At 34.0% G+C, this 13,747-nt stretch overlaps 1 protein-coding gene across 8 annotated transcripts in view; it reads right to left on the bottom strand.

The window, feature by feature from the left end:
• STXBP5 (syntaxin binding protein 5) overlaps positions 1–13,747 on the bottom strand; it is a 106,523-nt gene that overhangs the window by 34,987 nt on the left and 57,789 nt on the right. For all 8 annotated transcript variants that reach the window (XM_077175529.1, XM_077175530.1, XM_077175528.1 and 5 more), the window contains 9 exons: positions 10,975–11,129; positions 9,878–9,950; positions 7,811–7,958; positions 7,511–7,578; positions 6,322–6,362; positions 5,233–5,453; positions 3,567–3,745; positions 1,661–1,786; positions 1,013–1,164 (listed from right to left, as the gene is read on the bottom strand). In XM_077175529.1, the coding sequence (XP_077031644.1) occupies positions 1,013–1,164; positions 1,661–1,786; positions 3,567–3,745; positions 5,233–5,453; positions 6,322–6,362; positions 7,511–7,578; positions 7,811–7,958; positions 9,878–9,950; positions 10,975–11,129 (1,163 nt within the window). The remainder of the gene's footprint in view (positions 1–1,012; positions 1,165–1,660; positions 1,787–3,566; positions 3,746–5,232; positions 5,454–6,321; positions 6,363–7,510; positions 7,579–7,810; positions 7,959–9,877; positions 9,951–10,974; positions 11,130–13,747) is intronic.

The raw sequence follows: 13,747 nt of genomic DNA, 5'->3' as shown, positions 1-13,747 counted from the left end.
TTCTCTCACAGTTTATATCACACAAGAAAATATTATATCTGACAGAATACTGACTGTGTATGCTCTGCTTTGTATGAATGATTTTTACATCCAATTGCTCAGTTGAAATAAGCTGACTGGTGTTAACTGGATCTTTTTCAAACCATTCATTTACTAAAATACCTCCTAGAACATCAATTTGAATAAAATATTACCTGAAGAACTTACAAGGACTTTACTCTGGATCTCTTAAAGAAATTAACAATCAATCATGAGGAAGGGTTTTTTTGAACATCTTATTATTATGTCTTGTGTTTTCTGAAATAACTTAGGAGTATCCATGACACGTCAGGGAGAAGAAAATTCTAAAATACTAAATTTTCCTTTTGGTTTCAAAAAGCTTTGCATTTTGATTGAAAAGTCACTTTCCATTTTACCTGAAAAGGAACATTCTTCAGCATATTTTGAAATCAAAGTCCTTTTTTTCTATTTCAAAGAGATTTATTTTATCAGTTTGTGTGTAGAAGTTTATTTTGGTCATTTCAATCAAAGGTTTCCTCTCAAGCATAACAACAGTATTAACAACATAACATGATTTAGCTCATCAGGGACATTTCTAGTCAAATTTTAAAATAGGAGCCAAAAGATCCCAGCAAACACTCAGGCTATCTGCAAACATTAATGGATTTATACAAACATGTAATATGGGTACTAGCTTTATCAGAAACATCAGGAGACTTCCTAATGCTGTGTAAATTCTTGTAAACTGCATAAATCCATTGTAAATTTATATTTTTTCTTAAAATACCCACAACCCTGAAAAATAAGTAATGGTATGAAGCATCAGTAGATTTCACTAAGCAACAATTTTTAAGGAAAGATGAAAGAACAAAGCTGCAACAGTGACATTAGCAACAGATCAAGAAGAAAGAAAACCACAGCGAAGAAAGCGTGCATTCTTTGAATACAAACAAAGACTAGATAACCAACTGTGCCTTTCTTCTGAGCTTACAATATGTTTTGGGTTACCCACCTCCAGATGGTTGCCGAGTTTTTCGGGGAGATCGTGGCTCCCTGCGGTAGGGATCATTGGAGCCATACAGTTCAATAGTGCCTAGATTCAAGAGCACTGTCTTCTGGAGGTAATCAACCATGGCAATACCATTACAGTTTCCAAAAACTACTCTGGAAAAAGAGAAGTTAAAGGAAATACAATGCTAATTAAATGTTGGTAATGTTTCACCCAGATATTTTTTGCAGTTCAGCATTTAACGCTTCCTAGTTTTTAGGAATTATCCTAGATTGCACTTATTTATAAATTTTTATTGTAGACTGCAGTATTTATTAATTGTTCTCTTGTGAAAACATGGTGCCAAGTAGAACAGATCACTGTCAGTGTCCTTGCCAACCTAAGGCTCTGACACAGAGCCTTAAGTGACACTTACTCTTGGCTGTACAGTGCCAGGTGAGGAAGAATGATGCTGATTTGCCTCTGCTGTTAGCATCATCAGTATGTGCCATGACCCAAAAGGAATTCTCTCAGAAGCACAAGAAACTGATTACCTGTATGTTGCTGTGCAGCTCATGTGAACACACACAGAGACTCAATTTTAATGGATAGTTTCAAACTATCCATTAAATAGTGATGGAATAATGAAAGAACTGTGTAGAATATACTTACAGGCCATATGCTGAGTTGATGGCTAAGCTGGTTATCTGTTGAGGAGGTTCTCCACTCACCCACACCAGCTGAATAACGAGCTCGATTTGGTAGCCTGGAGACTGCTTGAGAGGAGAATTTTTGACTCTGCAAAGTAAACAAAACATGGCGTCCCCAGTGTCTCAATTTTTTCCTTATGGGATCAGAGTTCATTAAATTCTACACCATGCTGGACTTTAAAATGTTGGAAAATGGTAAAAAGTATTATCAAAAGCAAACAAAAGCAACCAGAAGAAAAACCCACAGTGAAACTAGGAATTCGTTTCTTTTGATTCACTACCTAACTGAAAATTAATTGAACAATGATCATATATTTTTAATTTTTTCCAACCTCAGAACAAGGCATAATAGTTCTATTATGCTGTATTTCCTTTAAGAGATAAAGGTACTCAGTCAGTGTCTAAAAAAGAAGGTGTGACACATTTTTCCAGAGTTTCCAAAAGAACTCTGATTTAGAGAACAGAAGGGGGTGAGAGGTGTATGTGGAATAAGCACAAAGAAAGGGAAACAGAAGCACAATGTATTGAGATAAATGCAAATAAAAGCTTACGATATGGCAAAACCAAAATGAAAACAAGAAAATTATTGTAATGGTAGACCAATTGTATGCAATCAACCTGGGACTAGGGGAATTGAAACTCCTGTAAAGGTTTTGTTTGCATGCTGACAAATTTACACAGAAAAGATTGGATCTTGCATTTTTTTACATGAAAAACATTATGTAGAACAAGCTCTTGTCTCCTCAATTCCACTTATTTTACTCATTTATTCTCACTAATGGATATTTGAAATTGGTATTTGAAAAATTATTTGAAAATATTTTACATAAGTTTAGAATTTTCCAATTTTTCTGCTTAGGTGAGTTTCCTTCAGAAATACACCTCTCCAACTCAGTACAATCAATACAATTTGAAAACTCTTACCCAAATAAATCAACTCTATCAGAACTGTTTTCTGGATGGATACACTCAAAAAAATTAAAATCCAAGTTGGGATCTTAAACTTTTGAAAAGAAAGTATATACTTAATTTATATCTCTAGATATACATTACATATTTCTTACATTCTGTTAGAAAGTCATGGCTTATAAGTCACACAAGGCACTCTTGTAGGAGAGTAAAAAAAGACTTTTAAAAATCTATTTTCTCTAAAGGGGTAAAAGCTCACACAAAGAAGCTTGCAGAAAAAATTCACAATTTAAAAAGATCAAAAAACTTGTCAAAGACCTACAGTGAGAGCACTATTAGGCATCATGCAAAGTGAAGATCCATGAAAAAGGAACATTTAATTAATTCTGTTTCCAAAACACAAAGTTGTTCCCTTGCAAGACTTTCAAAAAATAAATATATTTATAAGCCTGAAGAGTTAGCACTTAGCTAGCTATCTGTAAGAATTTTCACTTCTGATTTGCTTCTAAAGCTTAAGGCTCTGCAAAACTAACAGAAGAAACATATTCAGACATACTTGGTCTAAAATTAAGGAGAGCCACAAAACATCAGCTTTCCTATTCATTTCAAGGACAATAAGATATCCAAGTGACTGAACTGCTGCTATTAAAAACTGTTTGCTCTAAGGCATGATCATCTATAGTCATACTAACATCTATGCCAAATTTTCCTAAAATCAGGTAAACCAAAAGATATGGACTTTTTTCTTAAGTCAGCCTAAAAAGTAAAAAAAAATTGAGATTGCAATATTTATTTCTTAAAGCAGAGCTCAAATTATAGATACTTGGAAAACTCTGCTTTACAAAATAAAATATTTTCACCAGCAATGACATATCTATAACGATATCACAGTACACATACTCTGACATATTCTTGCAATGTTTCAGACTCATTTGAAAGTTGTAACAGCATAAACTTACTTTAAACATGGGACATTATCACGAAGTCCATCAGATGAACTGCTACTAGTAGATGGATGAGACTGGGGAACAATGGATTGGGGATTGGAACCTGTGCCTGGAGTTGGTACAGGTGGCACCTGGTCACCGTCTGGAGTTTCAACATCATTTATTTCATATAGGAGACGTACTTCCAGCATCTGTTAATTAAAGGAAAGAAAAATATCTGTAAAGTACTGCCTTTCAAAACACTGAAAATGAAATAAATGAAGTGCAACTGAAGGTAGTAGTGATAAAACTGACATCCAGAACTTTTCCATCTTTTGAAAGATAACCATCTAATAGACAGTGTAACAAAGACACGTAGTATTCAGAAATACAGAGTCATACTATTACAGACTGAATATCTGAAGATTGCTAGAACTTGAATGTCTGATGTATTTCCCAGTTTTTAAAAGTTTGCTTCTTAATAGCAAAAGAAATTAAATACTGAACCCATTTAATTATCATTCTGCTGACTACATATTTAGTTATGAAGATGACTTGGTTTATGTACTTCAGGAATGGTAAACAGAGCTCAAGGCACACAGACTGCTAAATTTTTACTGATGTAATACTGTACACATAGTGACTTAGTTCAGTGTTTGATGTGTTGAACTGGATCATACATTTTAAAGAACTGTAAATTCATCGTGACTTTAGATTTCCTTCTCCAGCATCTGTAACAACATCAGAATTAACTGCAGTGCAGTGTAAAGGAAGTTTTCAACTGTTTTATCATCTGCAAAATAGAACTCAACTCATAAACTATAGAACTATATAGTATTTTTTAAAATGTCGAAGAGTACTCTAGATTAACTCGATTTGGGCTGATTGATAAAAACTTAGAAAAAAAACTATTCCCTAAGAAGGGAATGTATTTGTATATAAAAACACACAAAAAAAGCCCCACACCTCAGGTCCTTAAACTACGACTTACAAGCAAGTAGAATAGCGGGGGGAGGATGTGTGTGTTAGAGGAAGGAGGTGAGACAAAAAAAACCAACTACATTGTAATTAACACTTAGAACAGACAACACTTTATAATTAAATGTTAAGTTTTTGTTCATACATTCAAATACATAAATTTGCATGTGTGTGTTTCTGATTTAACAAGAAACTTCTTAACTCTTGTAATAGATTCATTGTATCTTATACAGAATAAAACAGTGACTCAGCAAAGTTCTTAACGGATTTCAGGGCTTGTTTGGCACATTTTTATTCTTCTAGCTCTGCATACTGCAGAAGTTTTAACAGGACAGATGGTAATTATGAAGACTCAAGGGATCAACTCCCTAAAATCTTCGAAATTCTTCAACTCCATAGCTCATTCACTTCTGTTATCATTATACCTTTGATACAGACAAGTTTTGATCCACTATTTGTTTTCATAGACAGACCAAAGAATGAATATTGGCTGCAAAGCCTCAAAATGTCACTGAAAACCATCTCTGTGTGCAATATTTACTTTTGTTGAATTTCATAATTAATTACTTTCTCTCCAAAAACCCACATCTCTGTTTTGAGTCAATTACTTTTGTCCATTTCACTAATATAATTAAAGACAAAAACAAAAAAAAAGAAATTGCTAGAACAGTCTTATTATAGCTAAATCCTACCAAGTTAAAAAATGGTCATAACTCTTTACCGGAATGACTTCTGTCGTCACTTCCTGCTTGCTGAACCTGTAAATAATGACATGTGCAGAAACTCCAGCTATGCACAGCATTCTACTTTCTGGACACCATGAGATGATCTGAATAGCGTATGGATCTTCATCTACTATATCTGTGTTTGGCCTCTCATCTTTATTCCGTGATTTTTCAAATACTTTGGCTGTTTTTAGCTTATAGAGTACTTGCAGCGTTACTAGAACAAAGCAAAAGAGAAAAATCAGTTTTGATCTAAATATATAGCTAGTATATTGATACAGCTAATTCTTGAATTGTATCCTTCTCAACTGGAATTTTAATTCTGTGTTAGATTTTTTGGCAACTGTCTACATGCTGATTTCAAACTTCACCAGCATATTGTCTAATTAATGGCCCAAATTACTGCTATAAATACTAATCACAACATTAGGAAAACCTAAATTATAGCATCCTTTCTCCTCTTCCGTATTCCACTGGTTTTACCTGAATCACATTTCCCTAGTTCATCTGTAAGACTGTCCTATTAGAAAGACTCTAAAGTTTTTGAATCAGTAAAGAGGATACTTGCAATTTCTCCCTTAATAGGTTTATTTATCTGTTTCAGAAAGAAACCATTATCTTTAACAGAATCTCCTTTTGACAGATCTATGCTGAATAGAATTTTTAAGTACACAATCAAGCAGGTTTGGCTTACCCCCTCCTCTCTCCCAGGTTCCACTCCCACTCCAAACCGAAATTAAAGATCTCTAACACTCAAACAGTCCTCCTCCCAGCTTTTAAACATATACATTGCATCTGCTCCCTCCCACAACCACACACGCCTTTTGGAAGCTCACCAGTTTTCCACACGTTTTTAAAGACAACTGATGATGATTCCAAGATTGCTTTAAACAGCCTTTAACTACCAAGAGTAAGCTTAGATCCAACTAGAGCAATTCAAACATCAAACTTTGTGCCATTTCTACTTTGAATTCTTGCTGCATTTTTCACTGTGAGCTGTGTAGAATATCAGAAGTAATTGGCCCTTTAACTGAAGAGGAAAAATCTCAAACTGCACAGGAAAAATCTCTACTGAAAACACTTACTTGCTGATGCATCCCAAAATTTAATTGATCCATCAGCATGCCTATGAAATATAAAAAAAAAATGAGATGATGAAATGATTAGTTGGAGTGCTCGACATCTATGGGAAAGTACACCATTAACATTCTATTGTTATTAGTCTGTTTAGTGACACTTTATTTTCACAATTTATTAAAAGCTGATATTTTACCAACATGTGCTCCAATTACTTTGGACAGAAGAGACTAGAAAAACATTTGAAAGGAAATTTCCTGATGATCCCACTGTAACTTATTCATTTACCATCTTAAATACTGAGGCATACCTTACCATGCACTGTTTTTTGAAAGATGCCCTATATTAGTTGCAACACTTGTAAAGAAGATGCCTAAATATACAGTATCCCACTGTTAATGAGTCACCTAACTTGTTTATTTAGCCTTGAGTTTGAGAATCAGATGACTATATTTTTTCATGACTGTCTCAAAGTCTCTGCAATGTGTAGTACAGTGATCAGTAGGTGACAGTAATCCTGATTAGGGCTAATGAGCTGTTCTAAAACCACTTTAGTAGTCCTCTCACTTTCAGTGATACATTGCACAGTTATAAATTAACTTTCACTTATGTTCCTTACAGTAAGGAACTGTCCTTACAGTAGTAAGGAACTACAGAAAGATCAGTCTCAAAATGATCAGATTTAAGTATTTGCTTGTCCTTTTTGAGATAAAAAATTGGCTTCTCTTTGAGAACTGAGCTCAATAACTACTTAATGGACCTACCATGCTTTAAAACAGTACTCAGCTATTTTCCAAAAATCAAAGACTAAAAGGTAATTTTGATCCAAGTTACTTTGATAGTAAGCCCTGTAATCACAATAAATAAATAAATGAAATAATAATAATACCAAATAACTATTATTATTATTATTATTATTATTATTATTATTATTATTATTATTATTATTATTATTATTATTATTATTGTGCTGCCTGTGAAACACTTGCTATTATTCTGTTATTACCTTCCCTTACATTCTGCTTTACTTTCTCAGTAACACATCAAGGAGATTATGCCAAGGACATGTCTGGTGATCATAGTTTCATGAATCACTCAAACCACTCATACGAAACAATATTTTACAAGAGAAACAAAACATTCCCACTTCTACTTAATGAGCTAAGAAAGTTATTAGTAGACTATGGTATCACTTACCCTGTAATAATGATCTCTGAATAGCTCTGAGTGATCACACCCCAGTTGCCTCCACTGATAGGCCATTCCTGGAAGATTAACAAATACACTGAGGAAGAAAATATCATACAGTGCAAAGTTAAGGCAAATTACTGCAGATCCTCCCCAGACATTAGCCACACATATCCTCCCCTGCTATTAGTCACTGTCAAAGGCAGGCTGAGTCAGGTGTAGCTTTGGTCTTAGTATGGCCACTCCTGTTATTCAGAGCTTCTGGCTGTCAGTATTTTAAAATAGAAACATGTGTAGTAGATGTTGTACCTTCTTACTGTAACCTTGACGTTTCTGTCGAGCACCAACTGAATAGAGTGCAGGTATGAGATCCACAGGACAATCAGCAAAATATTCACAACAGGTAACCGGAGACTCATGTATAGTCAAAGGATAGGGATTCTCAAATATAGGATACCTTTAAAAGAAGAAAGAGGCTAACTGTTAATCTAGGGAAAACTTTTTTTAAGCACAGAACACAAGTAAAATATTAAGGATTAAGCTGCCATTCTTTTAGTATAGAGAAAAATAAATGCATATCAAATTAGATCATGAACAAATACACTAGACAGCTTTACTGCTCACCTAGTATACTATAAAGATAGTGTAGTTCTCCAGATGGAATCTAAAGTTTGTACAGTTTTTAGAGTTTTTCTAGAACATTGCTATTCCCTGTCATTTTATATTTTCAAAAGCTTACTAATTTAGTGGCCTGTGGAAAAAATTAATCTGCTAAGTCTCAGTTGTAGTAACATGGAGCTATGAATGTATTTCTAACTCTTCAGTCTATTCTTTTAGCATAGAAGAAGGAAGACTCCCATCTCACTTGGTATTAGCACACTGTACTAATACAGAAAGTTGTCCAGCATTTTGCATGGACAAATTTTGTTTAATCCACTTGCAACTCCAAGATCACTTCCTGAAAATTACAAATAGGAACACTCGATTACCAATTAGAAGAACATATACACACCACTACCTCCATCTGAAAAGTGACAGAGGCTTAATGAGGAAAAAGGTCAATCAAACTAACAGAGGTAAATGTATCTGTGTTCAAAGAACATTTATCTCCAGAGAAATGCATGCTATATGTTGTTTTCCCTTTTTTATCTCCCCTTTTTTGGTGGAGGTGAAAAGACACAGCTTCTCTACCCATCTAAAGGAAAAATTAACAACAACAGATGAAAACATCCTCTGCATCAGGAACTTTATGCAGGGCTATATGGAAAGCTACAAATATATTTTAAAAATTTCATGCAGAAGAGGCTTAACTTTAACAAAATATGACAAATCCCTGAGAGAACACAAGGTAAAAGGAAGCCTCTAGATTTTTTTGGTACTAATTTTATTTCTTTTTCAGGTGTCAAAAACCTAATAGTTTTCAAGTCAATCATAACAAAGACCATTGTAAAAACATAAACTGCTGAAGATCTTTTAGTATGAAATAGAATAAGCTTTAACATAACTTCAAATTTTAGGCACTTCAAACTAAATATGAATGTTGACACTTCACGCTATTGGTAAATCAGAATCAAGTTTTGGATACAGCATATGGCCACGTAACATTTGGAAAACCTAAATGAAATTGCTAAATAGCTGCAGAGATATCAGGACAAAACTTGATCTTACAAATTCCATAGAGTCTTCATTATCTAAGGTGTCACCTTTGACTTTGAGGACAAATATTTACAGGTTTTTGTTTTGCCTTAGAAGGATGTTCTTCACAAGAATTTTTCTCCATTGACCATTGGAGATTTTTAATCAGGAACAGTACCAAGGTCTTACCTAGCTCCTCTGCTCCTGATCCCTTAACAGTTAGTTGTTATTGTCTACACAAATTTCTATACCCTTCATAAAAAAATTTTGTAGTGTTTAGAATTTTTAATCACCACTAATAACAGCCTATGGACTACTCCATGGACAAAGCAACAAGAGACTCATAATGTTTTAGGCAGATATTATTAGTGAATACTGCAATAGAATACTCCTTTTAAGCAATTTCTTACCACAGATGTAAACCAGAGAGTAGATGTTATCATTCAAATTTTATATATATGGTATTATTGCATCAGTATGGAGTTACTTTAAGCAATACAGGTAGCAATTTATTTGGCAATAAGATCAGCAAATATTTAAGTGGTGACAACAGCCAAAATTACTTGGGTTATCTGATCAGTTCTCCCTGCTGCTTTCCTCAAAACTTCAAGATCTCCAAAACTTCAAACTTCTTCAATCTTCTGAGGTATTAGGTTAGACTAAAAAGCTACAAAGTAGAACAGTAGGTTGATCACTGGAGCCAATGATTAAAAATACTTAAAAGATTAAGAAGATTCTTACCCATTTTGTGCAAGGTCAATCAGTACTAAGTCTTTTTCTAGGAGAACAACTACAGCATATGGTTCCTGAAAGTCTGAAAACAACAACAAAAGGTTACCTATTGGTAAATGGAGACCATGCAAGTACAGCCTCAAGAATGGAATCAGGGCTTCCACTCTGGCAGCTGAGATTACAAAGTCACTTAGATTAATATAGTTTTTGAAGATATTTTATACATGCAGACTCTTCAATCATCCAAGTTAAGTTTGGAAAACTCATGTTCTTTTATTCAATATTCTCAACAGCTCAAATAACAGAAAAAGGAGCATGCAAAGTAAATTCTATAAGCAGGTTATATGAGTGAAAGAGCCAATTTCTGAGTAACATCTTCCCACCCCTGGACTGCTTTTCCTCATATTCAGTGGAGTTTTACTTGCTTACAAAATGGCTCAAAAGACAGCTGACTTGACAGTAAAATAAGAAACCTGAAAAAGTTTTCAAAGTTTAAATTGCCCTCTTTCAGCCATATCTCAAATTCCAAGCTAAGCAGTTTAATATACTCTGATGGAAGCTGACAGCTAAAACCATTGGAATCATCAGCAATATAATACTATTCATCTGAAATAACTACCTAAACTATGATAAGAAATCCCCTGCTGTAAAAGTGAGATTACAGGTTAGTTTGAAATCCATCTAAATATGGGAATAATAAAGCCACTAAAAGTTTAAAATAATACAAAAATGCTCCTCATAGTTTAGCACTGACTGGGAAGGCCTTATGTGCCCAAATATCCAGAGATGCACACATCTGCTCCACTAACCACAGCTTAAAGTTGTAATGCTTTTGGTCTGCACATGCTTTTGGGATTAAAAAGAAAAAAAAAAACATGCTATGAGTAATTGGCTTTTTTCTAGACACAAAATTGGCTTTATAATGAACTATTCTATTCATGTTTTGGCAAGTAAAACACATTTCAGACAATAGGAATAACAGATGTTGCTGCTGCAGTCTGATCCGCAGAGATAAAACAGAAAGATAATAGTAAAGAATATTCTGATGGGATAAAACTCCAACGATAAGAAGTCAAGGTACAGAGAAAAATCTTTACAGAACCTACCATTAGGATATGGAGTTTCACACAGGGTTAGAAAATCAACAATAGAATAATCCATTTCTAGCACAGCAGTACTTTTCCCATGCATGACTGTTAAACAGGGTCTTCTTCCTACAGTGTCATATGACAAGCCTCCTGAGAGAATGATAAAAGGCTCCCTGGAATAAAGCAGAAGCATTGAGGATCAAGTCAGGATAACACACTAAAAGAGACTGGGCAGGTTTTGCAACTTTATGATAAAATTCAATGAAATATCATTAAGCAGAGATGGAGTAAAATAATGCAAACCAGCTCTCATGAAATATACAGCTTGGGTATGTATTTCAAATCTTACTCTAACTCTTGTTTAAGTCAGACATCTCCTCCAAACATTTTGTTGACTTAACCAATCTTTATAACTCCTTGGCAAGATGAGATTTTTTAAATTGTGCTAATTTAAAGTTGTTTCCTTTCTACTGAGCTGAAGATTCAGATTTGCCAACAGTACCATTTTTCCATAACATAAAACACCCCAGCAAAATCAGGAAGAAACAGTCCCATTTACTTGCTGTACAGTAATATGACTGTCTTGGAGATGCAACCAACTGCTGGGTAAGCTTTAAAGACATAACATCTGTTAAGTAACTTCACACATTTACTCTACATGTTTTATCTGTTTTCCCCCTACCACCATGCACAAAATTGAAGAAACTACTTTGTCATTCTTTATTCTTACTGCAAAATCAAATAGCCAAGTACAGCAAAGCAGAGGTATTTCTTCTAGTCTTGTGAAGAGTTTAGAAGCTTCCCTTGAAACTTTTTTGAAAAGCCTTTGCTGAAACATATGTTTAAATACATCCAAATATTTCCAATATGCACATAATTTACAGTTTACTATTTCATTTATTGAAAAACAAGATGAAGTAAATATGTTCATTTTACCAGGTATTTTCTTATTTCCTGATTGTCAAGAATCACTCATTTTAATACTGCTTATGTTTGAAATAGGACATAATCCTTTTGAGATAGTAGACTGACTGTAAGTATGCAGCTTACATAAATGTTACTCATTACTGACTATTGCCTGAAATTTCACATTATATTTCTGAAGGAAAAATAGGCACTTTGCATATCTATCAGTTGCCTCTGATCTACTTTTATGCTCACTTTCAATGAAGTTCTACCCTTCATTTGCATCTTCCTTGGAAATAGCTAGTATATCAGTATCTGGAGAAAATTTATACAGAAAAAAAACCCCCACCCTGATATATTGTAAAAAGAGAGAAAGAGAGGAAACCTTTTTTTTTTTTTTTAAATCCTTTCCTATAATACTATCTTTTTCATACTGTCTAAATGGCTTTCCACAGCTGGCATTTGAAACACAAAATGAGACTAGATATGTCAGAATTCTTGAAAGCTGTATATTAAGGTTTGGTTTACGCTGCAGTTCGTGAGTTTAAGACTTGGCTGAGATCTACTTTGTGTTTGTAGCACTGAAGGCAAAGCAGACTGAGATAGGCCTCCAGCTTCTACAAGTATTTCACAATCTGCTTGATCTTCCAGAAAGACCTATGACCCAAGATTTGATAGGATCAAGGAGCACTGATGGCTGAGGAAGAGACCTCAAAGAAATGCCCATAAATCAGACCATGGGTCCATCAAGTTCAATATCCTGCCTCCAACAGCAGCCCAGAGTGTACTCTAGAAGAGGATTAAGTTTTCTCTGAGTATTTATTTAATCTCAGTTTTTCATATTGAAACTTCACACAATCTCTTGTTGTCGGGTCCTTGAAGAAATTTCAAGAAAATTATACACTTGAACTTAGTCTGGTATTTTTCAGGATGTCAGTGAATAGAAAAATACTGAGGTCTCATTGTGTTGGAATTATTTACTGCAGTATTTTTTTTGTCCATAGAAATCATCAGGTTTGAAACAATTTTTTGAATTTTTTTTTTTGAAACAATAATGCTGCCAGGACAATTTGTAGCAATTATCATATTTGCAGATTCACTGGAATCAACTTTATTAACAAAAAGTTACATTAAAAAAGGACATTAACAAAAAGGACATTAACAAAATAACAAATTTCAATTTTTAATTTTCATACATCACAGTGACAATTGTATGTCAGCTTCTCCAGGTTTTATTTCTCAAGGTAATCAAACTGCTTTGGGCAGGCTTGCCAGAGACAGTATCCTTTAGATGCAAGGAATGGAAGAGCTAAGAATAGAGCACACTGATCTGTCACACAGATTTTTCACAAATGAATCAAAGATTAAACCTGACTTGAGTCTGCCAGAAAGACCACTAAAAGTTCTTGTATGAATTCTTCATATTTTCATGAAACCATGGATTTACCACAAACTGTGCATTTTCTAAATAAAGTGTTGCCCTTCAGCTGTGTTACAAATTAAAAGATTAGTGCACATCAATTAGAAATACATAATTTAAAATAAAAATGTAGAAGATTTGTACTTTGTATAATAGATGAGACTGATTCAGCTTTGGGAATTACAGTTTACCTACCTGAAACAATGGAAGACATTTTAAAAAACTCAGGATTCAGATCTTAGAGAATTGCTTTATAGCATTTTTAATAGCAATTTATAGCAGCTGCTCATGCAGAGATTCTTTGAAACAGTTCAGCTTCAACAGGTTTGCAAGTAATCCCCTTACATGAATTTCCTCATCAGTGAAATATGTAAAATCACTTGGAGAATACTATAAGAAATTGACTATAAAAGGGGGCAACAGGTCATTAACAAAAAAATTTCAGAAACACAGGATTAGGTCTTG

Source organism: Agelaius phoeniceus, chromosome 3 (assembly GCF_051311805.1).
Source record: "Agelaius phoeniceus isolate bAgePho1 chromosome 3, bAgePho1.hap1, whole genome shotgun sequence".
Lineage (NCBI taxonomy): Eukaryota > Metazoa > Chordata > Aves > Passeriformes > Icteridae > Agelaius > Agelaius phoeniceus.
Note: the sequence above shows the minus strand (reverse complement) of the source record. Positions and strands in the feature narration are given on the sequence as shown.